The sequence below is a fragment of the Chaetomium strumarium genome (assembly GCF_033439665.1).
Source record: "Chaetomium strumarium strain CBS 333.67 chromosome Unknown B0T15scaffold_4, whole genome shotgun sequence".
In the NCBI taxonomy this organism is placed as follows: domain Eukaryota; kingdom Fungi; phylum Ascomycota; class Sordariomycetes; order Sordariales; family Chaetomiaceae; genus Chaetomium; species Chaetomium strumarium.
The window spans coordinates 2,864,924-2,884,560 of record NW_026944432.1 but is presented as its reverse complement, the minus strand read 5'-3'; the positions used below and the strand labels follow the sequence as shown (position 1 = coordinate 2,884,560).

The 19,637-nt window shown below is 56.3% G+C and overlaps 6 protein-coding genes across 6 annotated transcripts; 1 reads left to right on the top strand and 5 right to left on the bottom strand.

Annotated features, from left to right (window-relative positions):
• Window positions 1-119: 119 nt before the first annotated feature.
• Window positions 120-1,649, bottom strand: B0T15DRAFT_567710 (glycoside hydrolase family 18 protein; the record flags this gene model as incomplete). The annotated part of the gene is made up of 3 exons (XM_062870732.1): window positions 1,188-1,649; window positions 526-1,148; window positions 120-486 (listed from the first exon to the last, which is right to left on the bottom strand). Exons 1-3 carry the CDS (start codon window positions 1,236-1,238, stop codon window positions 120-122), a joined length of 1,041 nt encoding a protein of 346 aa, XP_062721704.1. The 5' UTR covers window positions 1,239-1,649.
• Window positions 1,648-3,807, bottom strand: B0T15DRAFT_533865 (uncharacterized protein). The gene has a single exon (XM_062869390.1). It carries the CDS (start codon window positions 3,780-3,782, stop codon window positions 1,689-1,691), a length of 2,094 nt encoding a protein of 697 aa, XP_062721703.1. The 5' UTR covers window positions 3,783-3,807; the 3' UTR covers window positions 1,648-1,688.
• B0T15DRAFT_533864 (uncharacterized protein) lies at window positions 3,808-5,395 on the bottom strand. The gene is made up of 7 exons (XM_062869389.1): window positions 5,223-5,395; window positions 4,780-5,154; window positions 4,495-4,709; window positions 4,364-4,415; window positions 4,115-4,305; window positions 3,974-4,059; window positions 3,808-3,925 (listed from the first exon to the last, which is right to left on the bottom strand). The coding sequence occupies exons 1-7, from the start codon at window positions 5,264-5,266 to the stop codon at window positions 3,902-3,904; spliced, it is 987 nt and encodes a 328-aa protein (XP_062721702.1). The 5' UTR covers window positions 5,267-5,395; the 3' UTR covers window positions 3,808-3,901.
• Window positions 5,396-5,623: 228 nt separating this feature from the next.
• Window positions 5,624-7,288, top strand: B0T15DRAFT_214554 (uncharacterized protein). Its single transcript, XM_062862716.1, has 4 exons — window positions 5,624-5,756; window positions 5,823-6,256; window positions 6,338-6,573; window positions 6,669-7,288. The coding sequence occupies exons 1-4, from the start codon at window positions 5,716-5,718 to the stop codon at window positions 6,933-6,935; spliced, it is 978 nt and encodes a 325-aa protein (XP_062721701.1). The 5' UTR covers window positions 5,624-5,715; the 3' UTR covers window positions 6,936-7,288.
• A 1-nt stretch (window position 7,289) lies between these two features.
• Window positions 7,290-9,755, bottom strand: B0T15DRAFT_214546 (oxidoreductase-like protein). The gene is made up of 2 exons (XM_062862715.1): window positions 8,712-9,755; window positions 7,290-8,632 (listed from the first exon to the last, which is right to left on the bottom strand). The coding sequence occupies exons 1-2, from the start codon at window positions 9,460-9,462 to the stop codon at window positions 7,392-7,394; spliced, it is 1,992 nt and encodes a 663-aa protein (XP_062721700.1). The 5' UTR covers window positions 9,463-9,755; the 3' UTR covers window positions 7,290-7,391.
• A 1,236-nt stretch (window positions 9,756-10,991) lies between these two features.
• On the bottom strand, window positions 10,992-18,551 carry B0T15DRAFT_511785 (uncharacterized protein; the record flags this gene model as incomplete). Its single annotated transcript, XM_062867936.1, has 3 exons — window positions 10,992-12,416; window positions 12,522-18,341; window positions 18,396-18,551. 3 exons carry the CDS (start codon window positions 18,549-18,551, stop codon window positions 10,992-10,994), a joined length of 7,401 nt encoding a protein of 2,466 aa, XP_062721699.1.
• Between the last annotated feature and the right edge of the window lie 1,086 nt (window positions 18,552-19,637).

Below are 19,637 nucleotides of genomic sequence, written 5' to 3'. Positions count from 1 at the left end.
GGTGACGGTCACACTTGCCTCAAGAGTAGCAGCATTGGGCGTGTTGCAGTCAGCTGCAGCAAATCGGACGGCCAACAAGGGGTTGTTGTACTTTGTTTAGAGGCATCTACAGGTCGTTTCTAAGCAGTAACCATGCTCAAGTAGTCAATATTCGGCAGCGACCTCACCGAGGCCGCGGTTTCCGATCCGCCAGTCCTGTCAGCAGCACCCTTGGATGATTCTCCCTTTCCGGCCGCGGCGCTCAAGATCCATGCTTCGCGCAGCCTCTCCGCCATCTCGCGCGTGATGGCCAACACCGGCACGGCCTTGGGCCTCAGCACGGCCGTCATCGCCTCCGCCCACTTCCAGGGCTGCTTGTCCCCGCCCGGAACACCGTTGAAGTACTCCCACCCCATGATGCCCCCGATCACGCCGTATCTCCTCATTAGGGCAGCAATGACGCTCCGGAGCGTCTCGTGCGGCACGAACCCGGTGCCATGGACGGGACTCGTCAGCTGGCCCACCACGATCTTCCGGGGGTCCTACCCGGCATCGACGATCTCGTCAAAGTCGGCGGTGCTCGCCATGCTGCCGAAAGAACTGTAGAACTGGGTGTTGTAGAACTCGATGTCGCGCCCGACCGTGCGCTCGAGCGCTGCGTAGTCGAAGCCGCTGAGGTTCCCCCACCCGGTGAGGGCCGCAGCGACGGGCGCGAGCGTGATGATGAAGTCCGGGCCGAAGTCGGAGCGCAGGCGTCTGACGAGGCGGGTGATGCCCTGCTGAGTCATGGGCTCTTCAACGTCGAGGTCGATGCCGTCCAGGTCGTGGGCGGCGATGGCGTCGTAGAGAGGGTGGTAGGCCGACTCGAATGCCGAGGCGTTGCCGTCTAGGGTGCTCTCCGTGAAGGAGCCGGTCGCGGCGCCGCCTACTATGCCCAACACCTTGATGCCGGCGGATTGTAGGATGCGGGTTTCGTTCCAGAGGGTATGGAAGACGGCGTGGCGGTGGGGGAAGTCGTTGAGGTGCACGGTGCGGTTGGAGTTGACGTGGAAGGCGGCGATGACCAGGTGGGTCAGGGCGATGTGCTGTTTGTTGATGAGCGGCAGGACTGAGATCGGCCTTCCGACTGAGTCGTGTGTCGTTTGGTGGTAGATGATGAGGCGGGGCAGCTCGGAACGCGCCTAGCGAGCGGGAAGCTGGAAAGGGACAGCTGAGGCGACAGCGCCGGAAAACGCGGTGATGAGCAGTATGAGCTTCATGATAACGATGCTTGTTGGCAGTCAAACCACGTACGTAATATCAGGAGCAGCGTTGATAGAGCTGGAAGAGCAACACTTCAAGTCAGGTGGAAGGATAAGAACGGGAGTTGAGGCGACGGATGTCGGCACAAGTAAGCCTACTTCGATCGTGTTGCACGTCGCTGCAGATACGGAAGGAGCACTGGATTTTGTGGAAGCGCTGCCAACTGCTCTTTCCTCAATCGACTAGAGATCCCGATAGGTCCGGGTCGCATCGGCATAGCACCAAGGCTCTTGAGACATACATCCAGCGAATGATTCAGAGAGTCAACCTGTGGCTCAACAGGAACCTAGAGTGGCAGCCCTTTCGATGGCCAGAACGACTAGAACTCCATTGCAGCGGAGATTAGACGCAAGTAAGATTACGAGCACCGAGATCTTCAATTGTCTCCCTTAGGTAGATAGCCATTCTCAACACTCCCACTCCATCATGACAAGCACCAGCTCCAATTTAAGCCCGAGACCACCACCACTGTTCCGGTTCCACTCCCCGTCATCATCACCATCCACCAGCTGCAGCCACTCCAGCATTTCCCTATCTGGCACTCCCTCCGCCGTCAGCCCTCCCTTCCCACCATCCTCATCAGGAAACACGTGCGCCCTCTCCTGCCTTGCCTTCCCCAGCGTCTCCTCCCCAGGCGCAACCAACAACCAATAGTCATCGTCTGAAGGATACAGATACATCATCCCCATCCCGGCGGCGCCCCTCAAATCCTTCCACCCACCACCACCACAAACCATAGCAGCATCAACCCCCCATGGGCCGCCCGACCGCCACCGGATCCTCACGTCGGCATTGCACCGGGTGTTGAACCAGAACGAGACCAGCCTGTCTCGCCGCTTGGGAAGGCGGACGGTGGCGATACATCGCGGTCGTATCGCCACGAATAGCGCTTGCGTGGTTATTAGTCTGGGAGGCTGAGTACTAGTACTAGGATTCCCGGAGAGGAAGGTGTGGCGTAGGTGCTCGTCGCCAGCAAAGAGGGTCTGGAAGCGGGCTGCGAGGTCCGGGGCGGGGAAGGCTGGGTCGAGCAGGGCGGTTTGGGATTCGGAGGGCAGGAGGGAGGGGACGCATTGGCTGCAGCTTTTGTGTTTCTCGGTGCAGGAGGGCGAGTCGGAGATTGGACAGAGGGGGAATATTTGGCAGTCTGGGCATAGCTGGTTGGTGTGGTTCTTGCAGACTGCACAGGGCCGGGGTGCCGGAAGGGTCGAGGGGGAAGTGTACGGAGGGAGATCCCATTTCTGGCGCTCGGTGGAGATGTTGTCGAGTCGGCGGCGGATCTTGTCCAGGGACTGCGTGGCGAAGGCATGGGTTGGTGTCCCCGGGGCGACGAGGGAGGCCCACTTGCGGCAGGCGGCTTCTGCTTCAACAAGCTCGCCGAGGAGTTCGTGGCAGTGGGCGACGGCGTGAATGGTCTTGACGAGCCTGGGGTCATTGGGAACTTGGTGTTGCTGGTGATGCCGTTGGATGACTTCCTGGTAGAGGCGGAGGCCGTCGCGGTATCGACGGTTCTGGCAATGGAAAGCGGCAAGGGCCTCGGCCACCACCGCCCAGTGCTCGGAATCGGACTTCTGGCGGACGGCTTGGATGGTATCGAGGATGGTAGGTGGGAGAGCAGTGCCTTGGCGCTGCTGAAGGTAGCTGCCGAGAGCATAAGCAAGGACCTTGTCCTGGAGGCCGAGGGCGGCACGCATACGGGGGATGCCGTTGAGAAGGAGCGCCTCTGCGGATGTCTTCATGCCCAAGCTGCCGTATACGGACGCGAGGTTCAGGAGAACCATGAAAACCATCTTGCCGTCGTCCCGCGGTCGGAGGTTCTCGTAGCCGAGACACGCTTTCTCGAGGAGTTTCCGGGCGGCAGTCGCGCGGTTGAGTCGCCAGTTGGCCATGCCCAGTTCCTGCATGCTCATCAGCGTGTCGGCGTGGTCCGGGCCGCGGATCCGCAGCCGCCCGGCGAGGGAACGGCGGTAAAGCGGCGCTGCTTGGCCGTAGTCTCCCCGCTCGTCGAAGATGACGGCGATCGAGTTGATGATGTTGAAGTTGTTTATGCTGTGGATGCCATACAGCTTCTCCGATAGCTCCAGCGCATCGCACCAGTAACTGATGGCCTCGTCAGTCCGGTTCAGCTGCGACGACAGCACCGCTAGCTTTGTCAGTGCCATGAACCGCTTTTGGCGGTCCATATGCGAGCTCCCGGGCCCCATCAACAGCTCGAGCACCTTCTTCCACGACGGCAACGCCCTGTTGAGATTCCCGCTCTCTTCCCATCCGACAGCCTCGTCGACCGCCTTTGCGAGCTCCTCCTCAAAACCTGGCAGCCCAATGACCCATGTAACGACGTTGCCGAAGGCACCTCCATCCAGCCACCTTATGCGGCCGGATACGTCGCGTACTTGAACTGCCCCGGGACGGCCATGTGCCAGTATCCTCAGTCCCCCTGGAGGGCCGGACCTGGACGAACGAGTCTCCCGCCTCGAGGGCGTCTTCCGGCCTATCTCGTTCATCTGTCCGCCATCACGCACCGAGAAACGGTTGGGGTTGGCATCATGTTGTGCTAGGATCCTGTCCATTTCGTCATCTGTCATGTAGGCCGGCATCGTGTAATAGTGAGTGAGTGGTTTGACTAGGCGGCCGTGGGGAGCAAAACCTGACGAGACCGTGAGTGAGTGCGTGGTGTGGAGGCGTAAGATCGTACAATTACAGTGTACTCACGCATCTCCACATCCTCTTTGCTGATTGAGCTAATGCCGGCTAGTGTGCCGTCTTTTGGCAGGCCAGGGGCTAGGTACATCGGTTAGTTTCCGCAAGCCACGGGACTAGGGCAGTAAGCATATACCTTTCTTCCCGACAAGATGAGTAAAAGGGATCTTCTGGATACCACGCCCGAAGTCTGTGACATCGGCGGGGACAATATCCCCTTCCTCTTCGTCTAGATCATCGGCAACTGCAGGCTCGGCGGGAAGCTTGTCCACCCTCTGCCGGTACTCCATGTCATCATGCCAGTCGTAATGGTCTTCCAGTTCGTACCTGCATTCCTTGTGAGCTTCAAGCTTTGGTGGCCATGACGGACCGACGGTCAACTTACGCGGTGCCAAACACCTTAGCGCAGTGTAGACATATCTGCGGCAAGATGGGGTCTATTTGTTTTGTATTTTAGTTGCCAGTGATCCCTTTGAGTTTTTCTGCACCAGTATAAAAGGAATGGCCCCTGCTTACGAGTCGCTTCATGCTCCTGCATCGCTCTCAGCGATGGGAATGTGTTCCCGCACTTGCGGCACTGGAACTCGGAGGGATGCGCGTGCTCGTCATACGGAACAAGCAACTCTTCCACAAAATAGCCCCGTGGCTTCGTCTTGTCGATCTGTAGCGCATACTGAACGATGTGGCTCCCGCGGCAGTACACCGAAAGGAAGTGGTGATCGAGTTCTTTCCTGTGGACGAAGTTGAATATTTTGTGACTCGGGTCTCGACGGACGAAGGGACCGGTAGGGGTAGCTTTACTTATCTCGGAGCTTGAAATCACAATCCGGGCACGGCAGTTCAGCAGGCCGCTGTGTCTTGCTTTCGACTCCATCTTCGTAGGGCTCGAACCTGTCGATGATGCTTTGGACTCGCTCGAGCACAGTCTTGTTGGGACTCTTGGGAGAGCTTGCTGCAGGTGTGGTAGACGCAAACGTAGACGCAGGCTTGCTCCGCACTGGGAGGGCTGTTTGTTGCGCCCTTGGGTGCTCCGGCCTCTTGGGCTCGGGCTTGGGCTCTTTGTCCTTGGCCGACTCGCTTTCTGTGTACCTCGCACCGTAGGTGCGTTTGCCCGTCCGCCCGAGCTGAACCTGAATCTTGGCGTGGTTGTCGCAATGGTCCGCGAATTCGGCACTACTGTTATAGTCAGAGAGGATTAGGGGTACTAGTAAATATCGGACTCCTAGTGTGAGAATTAAACTGACTCCCGCTCGAATTTCTCGTTACAATGTCTGCACTCCATTATCATATACTTCTAGTGGGCGGTGGCTCTCTGGAGCGAAACACGGCGTTGCCGTCTTATCTAGCGAGGACTTCTGTTGAGAAGCAACGAAATACCATCACTCCCGGAGCACTTCACATGATAACACCACAGTACGACGAACCCCATGTTATATGCCCTTCAGTTCCCACCATCTGTGCGGTGCGGTGCCGATTTGTGGCTGTGGAAGCTGCGCCGCGTGACGGCCTAGAGACTAGTAGTCCCCTATTGGTTCAGGAGAATTTGACCTTGGTCAGCTAGCTGCAGCGGCGTAATTATCCTGCCGCCTTATTACTGCCTATGACAGGGACCTATGTAGTAATGGCATCAATATACCACGTTGAACACATGTATCCCGCGCGCCCAGTTGCTCACGCCAAAGGTCTCATGTATGTTGAATTTCAACTCTTGAGCCGCTGACTGAGGTTCAAATCAAGATGATTTGCCATCACTGTCCTGGGAGAAAGTTTGAAAGCGAGTGAGTGTGACTACAATCCCTTATTAGCTTCCACCGCCAAAATAATCGAGGCTAAACGACGAGAAGGGCTGAGCTTGGGGAACACGTAGCCGAGCATGTGCGTATTCAACAAGCACTTCGCCGACGCAGCGGTCGGACCTATGGCAGTCGACTGGCGCAAGAAACGCCCGAAGTCCCTTCTCAGGGACCGATTCTCCCCGTTGCCGCCTCCAGCGGAACGACTGGCGTTGCATCCGTAATTCCTTTGTCTTCCTTAAGTACTACAGGTGGTACGACCGCCAGTCAAAATGCAGATGATACGCATGGCCGACTTGCCGGGTTCATGAACAAAGACGACGCCTATCTCATCTTCCGTCGCTTCTCAGCCCTGAACATCCGAAATATACTGCGGATCCAGACGGAGCTGGCGGATTTGGAGAACAGGCTAGAGGCAGAAACGGAAGGGGGTGTCGTCTCCGGCTCGCTAGAAAGTGTCATGGAGTCGCGGTTATCCGCATATAGTAAGCGTCTACCACAAAATACCGACCGTTGGGGGTCAGCTTGTTACTAATCGTACGTCCTTGCGCCTATCAACGACACAGACGAAGCGGTTACACGGTATATTCAACTATCCAAGCTAGGACGACCGGAGCCCATTCCACTTTCCGACTTGCGTCGCTGGGCGTCCCGGAACCTGTCATCGGGGAAAGTCGAGCTCTCCTTCCTTGAAGAGAAGGGACATAGCGAGGATGATCTGATGTGCCTTTCCGGAGGTGTTTCGGACAAGAATTGGCTCTATCGTTTAACCGAGCAAGCTTCCTGGCGGCTGCTTTCCATGGTGCGTATTTCCCCCACCCCTACCACCCTCCAGGCAGCGCATGAATGAGACAGGGCACTGACACGCTGTGATGGATGTATTGTACAATACCTCAGCCAGCATTCGGCGGCCGTACCGTCCCCGTATCTCGCACCGGAGCGCTCCACCTCTACAGCGACGACAGCGTGCGGCTCCTCCTACGCGCATTCCTGACCGCGACGTCGTCAATTTTGCTGTTGGTCCCCATCGGGATTCTCTCGACTGTCGAAGACAAGTCGACGGTCGTCATTGTTGTGGCTCTGTGCTGCATCGCAGTGGCCGTCGTCATGGCCGTTGCGACTGAGAGTCGAGACCATGAGATTATCATGGCTGTGTCTGCGTAAGTACTACTAGTAGAGTGGGACCTCAGATGATGTTGGGAAGAGCGCAGCTAATCTGTCTGATTACCGGGTCCGTGTGGGAACAGCTACGCGGCTGTTCTGATTGTTTTTGCAGATAAATGATGTGGTATCGGCAGGTTACGCGCCATGCCGCGATCGGAAACCCGCCCGGGAAGATAGGTACGGAGAAGTCGAGTTCATGAGGAGAGCAGACAACCGGGCATTCAGGGGCTGATTGCCCCTGGATGCCAAGACTCGACCGGAAGCCAACAGTACAATACATACCACATGCTCTTCGCTGAACGTAGAAACGAAAACTGGATATCCATGGATGTATGGCAACTGAAAGCACCGTAGAAACAGAGTAGTACGGGGCTCAAAACAATGGATTCTTGGGAGGGCATGCTATGGACATTGTCGTTGCGGTTGACGCATAGCAGACCACGCCATCCTAATGCTCTAACCCTGCCCATTCAACCCCTTGAGGCTTGCCAGGATCTGAAGTGCCACCAGCCTCGAGTAATACCGGCAGAAACTCAAATTGCCCCCATGGAACCAGAGCCCAGGATGGCCGCTGCCCGTCCAGATGGTCCTCATCTCGCCCTCTTCATCCCAGCCCCACACGTCTCCCACCTTCTCGAAGAGCTCGTCCTCCAGGAAGCCCTTCGCCGACTGTTTCATGTTCTCGTAGCCCGTAGCAAACACAATCTCATCCGCCTCCAGGTCACTGCCATCTACAAACCTCAGTCCGTGTGGTAGGACCTGCGCAATCTCCTGCCCGTGCTTGACCTTGACCCTCCCATCAATGATGAGCTTTGCCGCGCCCACGTCGATGTAATACCCCCCTCCTCTTTGCAGGTACTTGCAAAAGAGGCCTCCTCCACTTGGCCCCTTATCGATTTTAAAGCCGGCTCTCTCCAGCCCATCCAAAATCTCTTTATCCTTCTCCTCTGCAGTCTTGGTCAGATCCACTTGGGTCGACTTGAGCACTTCGCTTGGCCAGCCCCAGATCTTCAGGTCGCTGTCTTCGGCTGCCGGGCCGCCCTCTTCGTAGAGTCCGCCCAGCAGAATGTCCAGAACGTTCTTGCTGGAGATCACGTAGGTGGAGGACCGCTGCACCACCGTCACATCATATCCCTTCTCGACGTAGTCTTGGCTGATATCCATGCTCGAATTGCAGGCACCAACCACGACGGCCCTTCTGCCCTTGCGGTTCTCCCCAGCGCCTGGGAAGCTGGCCGAGTGGCAGAGAAGGTCACCCTTGAACGACTCCATCCCGGGTATGGAAGGCATGTAGGACTTCCCGGAGTGCCCCGTTGCGACAATTATGTGTCGTGGATGGAACTCCCTCGTCTCCGTGGAGCCGTCTGCTGAGATGCGCTGGATAACGGCCTTCCATTGCTTTGTGTCTCCGTCCCAGGAGCTGGACATCATGGAAGACTGCGTCCACACGTCGAGGTCCAAGGCCTTGACGTAGGACTCGAACCAGTCCGCCAGCTTATCCTTGGGCGTAAAGACGGGCCAGGAGTCAGGGAATGGAATGTAGGGCATATGATCGTACCAAACGGGGTCGTGCAGCACAAGCTGGCGGTACCGGTTGCGCCAGTTGTCGCCGACCGCCTTGTTCTTGTCGACCACAAGAGCCGGGACTCCAAGCATCTTGAACCGTGCAGCGGCAGTCAGCCCGGCCTGTCCGGCCCCTATTACGCAGCAGTCAGTATCCAAAATATCTTACCCCCGGCCTCAACCTTCTTTCCCATCAGAAAACAACACACATACCGATAATCAACACCTCCGGCTCCCTGCCCACGAACTCCCTCTCCTCGGCCCTTCTCTCCGCCCAATTCCTCCTATCCTGCGTCGCGCCATGCTGCACCCCAACCTCCCTCCTCTTCCCCACCCTCTCCTCAAACCCGCCGACCTCTTCCAGCGTCGTAAACATCGTCCAAACCCTCCACACCCCAGGCTCAGCCTCCGCCAGTCTCACCACGCCCCTCCCCCTCTTACTACAGTAACCACGAGCCGCATTCTCCACCGTCACAAAGAACTCGACCCCATTGACCTCCCCGCGCGACCGGAAGCTCACCACCTTCGGCTTCCGAGACGCAACCGAGTCATCCACCCGGAACTTCAACAACGACAGCGCCGCCTTCTTCTCCTTCTCCTCATCCTCATTCTCATCCTTCAATTCCCTCTTCAGAAAGCAGAGGATCTTCTCCCGCCCCTTGAGCGTGCGCAGCCGCCACGACAGGACAAGATGGTCCCTCCAGAATGGCGTCGGCTTCGGCGCCGGCGCGGGGGCAGCAGCATCCGAGATCACCGAGGAGTCGTCCGGATCGGGCAGGAACAGCCCGGCGACGGCGGCAAAGTCCCGCTTGCCGAGCGCGTCGTTGAGCGAGGAGATGACCTGCGCGGCGATCGCTGGCGCGTTGATGGATCCTGCTGGGGTTGTGGCGCTCGCGGGCCAGGGCGCGGGCGGCGGGTTGGCGGAGCCGGGGACGACCCGTTCGGCGGAGGGGTTGGTGGCCATGGTGGTAGGTCTTTTTCTGGTTGGAACTTGGGGGATGGAATGGGAGGTGGTTCAAATTCTGGGATGCTTTGGACTCAAAGGAGGGTTGGTGGCACGACGGCAGTTCAGAAGTAAAAGTTCGGAACGATGGGAGTTATACCTCAAGTCCCTGACTCGTTAATGAGGGTTTGGGAACAAGGAGGGACAGGTTGCCTATAAATCATTCTACACCTGGGAAGTGGCTTCCGTGATCCAATTGAATATCAATACGGTACCTGATACCGGGTACCTACCGCGCATATTACAGGTTTAGTAACCTGGAAGTGTGCCGTGTGACGTTTCCCGTGGTCCCGGCCCCCTTTCCACAGCCCAAACGCCACTGGACGACCCCTCATCCGATCCGCACCTTCCCCGCGCCCGCAGCCCGACCTTAGCCTGGAAATGATCACCCATGCACTACTAGACTATATTATTGTACGCTACATACCTACGGGGCAACGGATGGTTGTGATCAGATGATACCCTGTGACACCCCAGACTGGGCCAGTGGACGCTTCCGAGTCAATTCGGACAGTACACGTTTAACAGGCAGCCGACGAGGGCTTGCATGTCAAGTTGCACTAGCGATTGGCGTTCGAGCGGGGTCGGGTTCTAGACTGCTGCTGCTCCAAAGGTAGAGTTGTCTTGACCGGACCAGAGGACCCGGTAATACGCTGTTCGACGTAGATGTAGCCATCTAATTACTGTACCTTATACGACATTGTGGTGGCTGGTACCTCACCCGATAGGTAGGGATAATAGGTGGGATGAGTGCTAAGCTTGCAATGCGGAGCTACTGTACGGGGATTACTGATCTTGGCTTCGCATAGTGCAAGTTGTGGGTGCCTGTGGCGGTTTTGTATAGCATTACCTGAGTAGGTACAGTACAAAGTAATCGCTGTTCGAGGAGCTTGAACAAAGGATCACTGATCACCTCAATGGACATGTTTGTTCGCACAAAGGCACAATCACATGATATGTGACAGGCACATTGTAGTGTCCCCTCATAATCCCATTCTCTCCATTCTCCCTGCTGCATCAAGCGCTCCATCTATCAGTCTAGGTCGCGAAACAGTCCAAGTCTAGAGCCATGCAGTCTAGGTCTACGTAGCACACCAAGATGTCTCCAAACTCAATGCTCGATCTGTCTCTCGCACCCAGTCAACCTGAATCACATCTATGCCGTAACGGAAGGAAACATCCAATGATCCCATCATGAGCAGAGCTTCTCGCCTTTGCGTCATTTCTCCAATCATCTCCAATGGTCCGCCCAAACAATCTCGACCACAAATCCTCCCAACCGAAGAACATGAGAAGAAACCCAGACCGCCAGCAAAAAGCCCACCGTCCCATAGCAAGCTCCCGTCAAGTAAACAACATGTACCCCTGGACCCGCCCAAATTAGAAACCCATAATACAAATATCCATATACGCACTCCTTCCAAGCCTCCATAAATCCCATCCGTATAATCGCCTGTGAAAACGGAGTGCGGTATCCCGCATCTCTCTCTCTATCTGTCTCTGGCGTCCACTGCGGCCGAGCTCGAGGAGCTAACAGAGGCACTGCTGCTCGGCGGCGTGGACACCTCGCTCCCCTTGGTCGAGGACGACGCCGAGCTGGACTCGGCCATCCGCGACTCCACGATCGTGCCCGCAATCTCCTGGCAGAGCTTCAGAATGGTGCACCCGCCCAAGAACTTCATGACAGGCACGTCCTGGCCGAGCTTCTTCCAGACCCAAGTGCGAATCTCCACAGCGGCCAGCGAGTCCACGCCGAGCTCGACAATGCTATGCTCGCTCGTGACGTTGCCGTCTGCCAGGTGCAGCTGGCTCTGAAGACGGGCCACAAAAGCATGTACGAGGATGTCCACAATCTCCTCTTTGGTCTCGGCCTCCTCGATCAGCTCTTTGAAGCTCTTCTTCTGCTCACCATCCACAGCAGGTTCCGCCTCCAGCTCTTCCTCGCGGCAGGTGAAGTGCGAAAACCGCGGGTCCCAGTGCCAGTTGAGCGTCGGATCATGGGCAGGGAAACGCCGCAGGCCCGTGGTGATGTCGTAGATCTGGCCTGGCGTAGCCTTGCCCGCCTTGATAGCCTCGACAAACATGTGGTGAACATCCCGCTCCGAGATGGGCGGGTAGCCTTCGCGCTCCAGGCCCTCGTACAAGTTGTGCTTCTCCCGGTGCAAGAACCCAAAGCCGTACAGGACGCCGATGTTGAGAACTGAACCCGGCAGCCCACGCTGTCGACGCGAGGCTGCAAGGCCGTTCATGTACATGTTGGCCGCCGCATAGTTGCACTGTCCGGCATGGCCGCCAATTGCCGCGAATGAGGAGGTCATGATGAAGAACTCCATGTCGGGGCTGTCGAAGACCGTGTCGAGATTTGTCGAGCCAACTGTCTTGGGCTTCATGACGCGCTGCATTGTCTCCAGAGACATCTCTGAGAAGACGCCGTCGTCCAGGACCATGGCGCCGTTGACAACACCACCCACGGGAGGCATGGTTTTGGCGAGCTTGGCCTTGAACTCAACAACCTGCTCGAGGCTCGTGACATCAAGCGCTTCGAAGCGAACTGTGACGCCCCTGGCGATGAGCTCGGTCTGCCAGTTTGGCTGTGCCGTTGGCGGATTCCGACTGCATAGCACAATGTGGCGCGCCCCTTGCTGGACGAAAAGAGTGCACAGGCTCTGGCCAAAGTCACGCGTCAGGCCGGTCAGGACGTACGTCTTGGCTGGGTGCAGCAGGTGAGTACCGGCCAGCGGCTTGACAACCTGGGAGACGGAGCGCTCCGCCTTCCAGTCAATGATCTGGAACGGTGGCATCTCGGTGTTGGATTTGGATTGCAGGAGTTCCGGGACTGTCATGGTGGTGGTGGGTGAAGCGTCGGACGTCGTCGTCGTCACCTTGGAGAGCGCAAGTTCAACAACGAGCTGTTCCTAAAAGCAATTGAAAAGCGCTCTATCCAATTTGTTGCTGAAAAGCTCAGAGCCAAATAGTGATGAACAGGTCGTGTACATGCAATTTCTCGGCAGACTCCGGACGAGGGTCTGAGAGAGCTCGCTCGACGTGGGGAGCATGTCGATGACCCAGGCGCCCTCACGCGGGTACAAGGCCTTCATCTCCCGCATGGGAGAACTGGGTTGGAGGCGGACTGCTCCAGGGACTTCAGCGCACAGAACTTCGTCGGTCGAACAAATACAGAGTTGTGTGCCACATCTTGCGAGGATGTCCTTCGCGCAGTCGTAGAAGAGCTTGTCCGGCTGAACCAAAACTATCGACTTCCGCTGCACCGTGTGTGATATGATGAAGGCCGCGGCATATCGGACCAGACGTGCAAGGAGGGCTGGCTGATTGACGGCCTTGTCGTCGTTATTGTCGTCGACGTCCATGCTCATCAGCGGAGTCTTGACGTAAGACGAATTAGACTCCGTCAGAGTGACTTGTATCCTACCACTCTTCAGGTTCCTTCCAATACAAATGTAGCACAAGGTTCCCGCGATGTTGATCGGCCTCGCAGTGCTGTACTCGACCTGAATCGCTCTCTGGTCGGCCGCCATATCCGAGTTACCAACATCTTCGACTTCGACTTCACACAAGCACGAGCCGTCCTCGGACTCGACGGGCACAACGCGTACAACACGTTCCAGACTATTGATGGCGTTCGAGATCACCCGACGAGAGGCGTTGACGCGGTCGTTGCCGTCCTTCCATGGGACGACGCGCGGGATAAGACGACGGCCCTTGTCAAGGTGCACTTCACGTTCCTTGGTCCATAGCGGTTTGTTGACATCCTCTTCATCAATCAGGGCCTCGTTCGCGAGCCGGGCAAAGGCTTCCACAATCGCTTCCACCGCAGGAGCAGGCTCCAGGGTATCCAAGTCGAGCATTCGCAGGGCAAGGCCAGGGGTCTCAGCTGTCAAGGTGCGGGCAAATCCAAATGAAGCTGCGTGGTCCGGATTGGAGAACCGAGCATTGTATGTAACCCAGAGGACGGTCATTTGCGGGCGGAAGAGGGCACGAAGGGCATCCATGCGTTCCTTGGTCATGGTTGCCAGAATGGGTTCATCGATATCATTCAGGAGGATCACTGCAGAGAAAGACGCCAAGGTCGTGGCATCGTAACGGTCGAGCGTCTCTGCCAGTTCTATCCTCCCGCAACCCATCCTAAGCGCGATGCGGACCCCTGACGAGATCAGCGAAGTATCTTCTTCCTTTCCGCCGACGACTAGCAGACGATCAGCTAGACGACGAGAAACCGCGGAGCCGGAAAGGGGGTGGAGAAGCAACTCCTTCTCCGGCGACTCGGCTTGGCGAACAATTAAAGAGAACCCAGAAGGGTAGCACTGATGTCCTTTCTTGAGGTAATCCGCGAAACCCGATTGACTCAGGAGCACAGGCCAGGCAGGACGAGAGATGGCGTCGCCCTCGCCCTGCACAAAGCCAGCAGCGCGCCAGATACAGCCCTTAATGCTTCCACGAGTGGAGTCAACTAGGACCAGGAAGCCTCCTGGACGCATCATCCGCTTGATTGCTGTGAGCGCCTCGATAACATTGTGAGACTCTAGGAGCGAGGCCGCAAGAATCACAAGGTCATACAACCGCTCGTTACTCCGCCGAGGTGCATCCAAGTCTAGCTTGTCGACCATAACCTTCTTCCGCAGTGACTCAGTGAACTGTACGCGGCTCTCAAGGTTCGGCTCGGGCCTCGACCCAGCCCGGTAGTGCTGGAAGGAGTTCTGTAGCCCGGCGAAGATGTGTTCTGTCATGCCGAGATTGGGGTCCGTGAGACCCAGGACGTTCATGCGTGGATACTTGTGTGCAATCTGGCGGACGACCCGGGAGATGTGGCGTTGGAAGTGGACGAGTCGGTTTACTTCTTCGATGACTGCAGGCACCACATCGACGAGCATGTCCGGCAGAGCCTTGCCCACCTGGCGGATGAAGTCCAATCCGAGGAAGTAGGGAGAGGTTCGTATGAAGTTGTCGAGCGTTTCCGGCGTCTCCCTGGGCCACGGAGTAGCCGACAGGGCGGAGCGAGCTGAATCGAGTCCGCCCACGGGAAAGGGGCTGGTATAAAACGATGCAACTCGTTCACAGCTCTCAATAAGCACTGGATTGGGAGCACATACTCCGGAGTTCTCTGCAGAGACGATCTCATCATCCGGGTCGAAGTCGAATATGCTGGTCAAGTAGAGCTCATAGTCCTCGTCGGGCTTGGTGCAGCAGAAAGACCTGACGGCAAGTCCTTGGACTTGGATTTCCTGGTCACCTCTGAGGTTGAAGACCTCGACATCGGCTGTGAAGGAAGCAGCGCTCCGTTCAGTAATAGGTGTCTCCTTAGTCAAGTAGGCGTCGACTGCGAGAGAGTCACTTGCACGGTCCTTGATGTCGCAGATGGCGAGGTTAAAGCGGACGCACTCCATCTCCTGAGGAAGGAAAGATGTCCAAATCGCGTTGTCGCCCGGGGATGAGACCGTGACAAAGGCGGTCTGCAAGCAGCTGTCCAGAGTCGCGGGGCTGATGCGCAAGCCAGTCGTGTCCTCGTCGTGATACTTCTTCAGCGTCCCCGAAGCAAAGTTGTATCGACGCTCAAGCGTCCTGAGCCCCTTGAATGGCCCTGTGTATGCCAATCCTGTGCCGGCCATCATGTCGTAGAAGGCTTCGGGGCTGGCGTGGAGAGTCTCAGCACGGGACCTAGGGCGTGGTGGCAAACATCCTGCGTCTGGCTTTTCGAGGGTGATCGTGAGGTTCCCGCGGAAATTCATCTTCATGTCGGTGCTTCCATCTGAAATGACCGATGTCAAGGTGAAGGAGGCATCAATTGTGTTCTGAGCATCGCGATCAATGGTCAGACTGAACAGGATCTCGACTCCAGGACCCTGACGTTCGAGGACGATGCCGCATGGGAACTTGAGATTGCGGAGCTCGACAACTGAAGCTTGTCGACCAGCCAGGGCAACTCGAGCTGCATCCAAGGTCATGATGAGATAAGCCGAGGCCGGTAGTAGCGCTTGACCCTGGAAGGAATGGTGTTTCGCCCAAGGAATGTTCTCCAGCTTGAGAATGTTGCGCCATCGTAACTGATGCTTGTTGTCATCGCGTGTCCGAACCCCGAGGAGCTCATGGGGCTTCTCGGTTTTGAAGTGATACTGACGAGAAATTCGTGACTCGAACCAGTATCTCTGGCTATGGTCCCACGGGTACGTCGGCGCATCGACAAGTCGGGTGTTGACAAGCTGGGGTTGTACCGAGCTGAGGACAAACTGACAAATTTGCTCAGAAGACGAACTGAACTCAGTCCACATCGAGCCGAGGAAACTGGCGAAAGCCTCGCGGTCATCCACTTTGCGGCACAGCAAGCCAGAGTAGGGGATTGTTGCACCCAGCGTCTCCTTCATTGTCTGACTGACCGGGCCCATCAGTGCGGGATGTGGTCCGATTTCGATGGCACAGTCAAACGGACCAGCAGTCTCCAAGGCTGTGGTCACTGCCTCGTAGAAGAGGACCGGCTTGACCATGTTTTCCTTCCAGTAATGACCCTTTAGCTCAGCCCGCGAAGGTCCTCCTGAGCCGTAGACGCTTGAGACCCATGTCGTTCCATTCCCGCGTCTTGGTGAGATGCCACAAGCCGTCAAGCTCTCAAGGTACTTGACCGAAGGACCCTCCATGTGCGGTGAATGATAGGCCGCGTCGACGAACAACTTACGGGCAAACTTCTTCTCTTCCGCCAGACAGTCGCAGGCATCCTCTACAGCATCAATGTTGCCTGACAGAGTGACACTGCATGATGAGTTGATAGCGGCAACCCAGAGCTCGTTGGAATATTCCGTCCTCGCGCAGAGCTCTTCCGCTTCCGCCTTGGACAAACCAGCAGCGAGCATGCCGCCTTCCTCGCCATTCACGCCGCACGCCATGTGCACGCCAAGGCCTCGGTAGTATGCGATGAGCATGGCATCTCGGATGGTGAGTTTGCCCGCGGCATAGGCAGCGGCTATCTCGCCGGATGAGTGGCCAACAACAGCGGAGAACCGGATGCCGAGATGTCGAAGAAGCTCGACGAGGCCAAGTTGAATGGCAGTGCACAGGGGCTGTGAGATATATGCTTTCTGTACTCTGGACGTGTGCTCGTCGGCCAGGATCTCTTGTTCCAATGACCAAGCAGGAGGCTGATGGCATCTCTTGAGGATTTCGTCCAGACGTCGAATGGTGTTGGCGTAAACTGGGCTGGAAAGTAATAGGCCACGAGACATTGTGGCCCACTGAGCACCTTGACCGGTAAAGACTCCGAGGATCCTGGGCTGCTCATCGGCTGGCCGCGCTCGAATGCCGATGTGGACCGCAGGGGAGCTTTCACTCTTGCCGATGAGCGAACTAAGCTTCTTGACGAGGCCAGACACTGAAAGACTGGACACGGAGGTGCGGAATGGAAATGCAGTCCGCCGTGAGAAGCAATGCCAAGCTAGCTCTTCGCCGGCAACCTCCGGGCGCTGGAGCAGATAGTCCCGATATGTCTTGACCACGGTGGTGAGGGCTCTCGGCGACGGAGCAGAAAGGACAAGCGGCAGGCAGACCTGAGCCTCCCTGCTGTGGCCAACCGGACCAACGAGCGTTAATGATGACGGAGGACTCGGGCGCACCGTCTTCACAGCAATGCCATGGATCTCTGGGTCGTATTGTTCAATAATGACGTGGGCATTCGTGCCTCCGAAGCCGAACGAGTTGACGCTTCCGCGTTTTGGTTGGCCTGCCGGAACATCGGGCCAGGCGACGGCGGAGGTAGGGACGATCAGATTGGTGGAGTACTTCTGCACTTCCGGGTTCAACTTCTCGAGATGGAGATTGGGCGGCACCGAATTGTGTCGCATGCTCTCGATAACCTTCAGAACGCCAGCCAAACCTGCGGCGCCTTCGGTGTGACCGATCACCGTCTTGACTGATCCGACGAGGAGTTTCTCGTCTGGACTCAAGTATCGTTCCGAAGTTGAGGAATCATTGTCGAAGAATGCGTTCTTAATGGCACGAGCCTCATTGGGATCGCCGGCACTGGTACCGGTGCCGTGAGCCTCGAAGTATTGGCAACGATCCTCGGGGTCCTTGGGGTCTAGCCCAGATTTGCCGTATGTGTCCTGGATGAGACGTGATTGCGCCTCCCAATTCGGCATGGTGATCCCGCGCGTGCGGCCATCCGAGTTGACTCCGGTTTCGCGAATGATCGCTTCAATGCAGTCGCCGTCTGCAATTGCCTGGCTCAATGGCTTGATGAAGATGGCCGCGACTCCTTCGCCGCGGGCATAACCGTTGGCACCAGCATCCCACATGCGGCAATGTCCAGTCGGGCTGAGCATGTGCAGGTTCGACTCGACGATGAATTGCTCAGGGGTAAGGATGAGGTTGGCGCCAGCAACGCAGGCCATCTTGCATTCCCCACTCCGAAGGCTTAGAACTGCCTGGTGGAGAGCCACGAGACTGGACGAGCAAGCTGTGTCGATGGTGACGGAAGGACCGGTGAAGTTGAAGAAGTATGAGATTCGATTTGACAGAATCGAGCGCGCGTTTCCGGTGGCATAGTATTGGTTCATGAACAGTTCATCTCGCTGCGCGAGACTGTCGTAGTCACCGGTCATCTGACCAGCAAAGACGGCGACCTTTTCCCCAGCATACTGCTGGAGAGTGTAACCGGCCGACTCCAATGCCTCGTACACAACCTCGAGCAGCATCCGCTGCTGTGGATCTATAGCCTCGGCTTCTTTGGGAGTGATGTTAAAGAAGCTTGCGTCGAAAACCTTGTGGTCCTGCTCGATGAAATATGCCTTGGGAGAGTTGGTCGTTCCATGGTGCTCCCCATCGTGATGAAAGAACGCCTGTGCAGTTACGTTAGGACTGTAAAGTCACAAGAGGACATAGATGACACTCACATGGATGTTGAACCGATCTGCCGGAATTTCTCTGGTCAAGTCTGTCGGAAGGGCGAGGAGCTCCCACAGTCGTGACGGCGAAGTCACATTGCCAGCAAAGCGGCAGCTCGCTCCCACCACCGCGACGGGTTCGTGGCTGGGTTTCTTGTAAGGCATGTTGGGATTACTTCCCGGAGCAAACGGCGTGGTGGTGAGAGACGAGATCGATCAACGACAGAAAATTCGGTTGATGACAAAAGATGGGACTGTAGATCGTCTCCAAATGGACGATATACTCCGGAGGTAACACAGAAGTGCAATTGAAGTTCGCAATATCGCAACAAGCGATAGAAGATTCGCCGATGTGTGGATGAGTGAAGAAAGAGAAGAAAGCAGGAGTGTCAAAAGTTTAGAGCAGAGAAATTTCTAGTCCCACATTCCAAGCTGAACAATGAGTCTGGAAAGTCATGTGAGTGATCGCTCTGTTCACTACATAGTAGGGTCTGAGTTTTGATTTCCACGGCAGGGAGGAGATAAAGCCTGATGCACAGCCTGGCTGTTCATCGACCCAGCTCACATGATCATCCACACTGAATGCCTGGCAACAACATACACCAGATAACCAGTGGATCCAAATTGCGTGTAAGGTGCTTTACAATCTGATTGCAGCGTTGAGATCGTTATTCCATAGTACTTTGAACTGTTCCTGTTCGCATTGGAGCTACGACGTATGTCAAGTGTCCCACGTCTTGTGCCTTCTTCACTGGTAGGGACTTGTCTTATATACTTGCCGGCAATCTCGAAGAATTAGTTTTGATACTCTCGCATGCGAACGACGAGATAGTTGGCCTGAGAGCTACATTGGGTGATCGAATTCAGTTTGCTGTCCTTATTTGCGCTGCCCCTGCCTGTCTCCCATCGCCACCGTACTCACATATTAACATGGTGGTTAGCTAAGCTATCTTTGCTTTGGACATACAGCACACAGCTGAAATCACAGCAGGGACCGACGAATCGGTGACCGGCTGGGGTACCTTATGTGGAAGACTTTATATGAAGATCCGCCAGGTATACCTGTGACAGAATGACTTCAGACTACAAAGTACAAATCGATACTATCCTCCGGAAACACATGGCATGATGACCTTTTTGTAGAGGCAGTATCAAGCTATCTAGTACTCTTCGTAGATAGCGAATAACACACCACTTCATAGTCGAAGAGTTACTGTCTCACTTCACCAAGGCCACAAGCCCCTTCACTTA

Bases quoted from the DNA above. Each gene is read 5' to 3' on its own strand.
- B0T15DRAFT_214554 (XM_062862716.1), top strand. From the start codon at position 5,716: ATGATTTGCCATCACTGTCCTGGGAGAAAGTTTGAAAGCGA. The intron at 5,757-5,822 runs GTGAGTGTGACT...AACGACGAGAAG, and splicing joins GGGAGAAAGTTTGAAAGCGA to GGCTGAGCTTGGGGAACACG. The intron at 6,257-6,337 runs GTAAGCGTCTAC...TCAACGACACAG, and splicing joins GTCGCGGTTATCCGCATATA to ACGAAGCGGTTACACGGTAT.
- B0T15DRAFT_533865 (XM_062869390.1), bottom strand. From the start codon at position 3,782: ATGAACGAGATAGGCCGGAAGACGCCCTCGAGGCGGGAGACTCGTTCG.
- B0T15DRAFT_214546 (XM_062862715.1), bottom strand. From the start codon at position 9,462: ATGGCCACCAACCCCTCCGCCGAACGGGTCGTCCCCGGCTCCGCCAAC. The intron at 8,633-8,711 runs GTATGTGTGTTG...GCTGCGTAATAG, and splicing joins GCCGGAGGTGTTGATTATCG to GGGCCGGACAGGCCGGGCTG.
- B0T15DRAFT_533864 (XM_062869389.1), bottom strand. From the start codon at position 5,266: ATGATAATGGAGTGCAGACATTGTAACGAGAAATTCGAGCGGGA. The intron at 5,155-5,222 runs GTCAGTTTAATT...TGACTATAACAG, and splicing joins AACGAGAAATTCGAGCGGGA to TAGTGCCGAATTCGCGGACC. The intron at 4,710-4,779 runs GTAAAGCTACCC...CTTCGTCCACAG, and splicing joins GATTTCAAGCTCCGAGATAA to GAAAGAACTCGATCACCACT.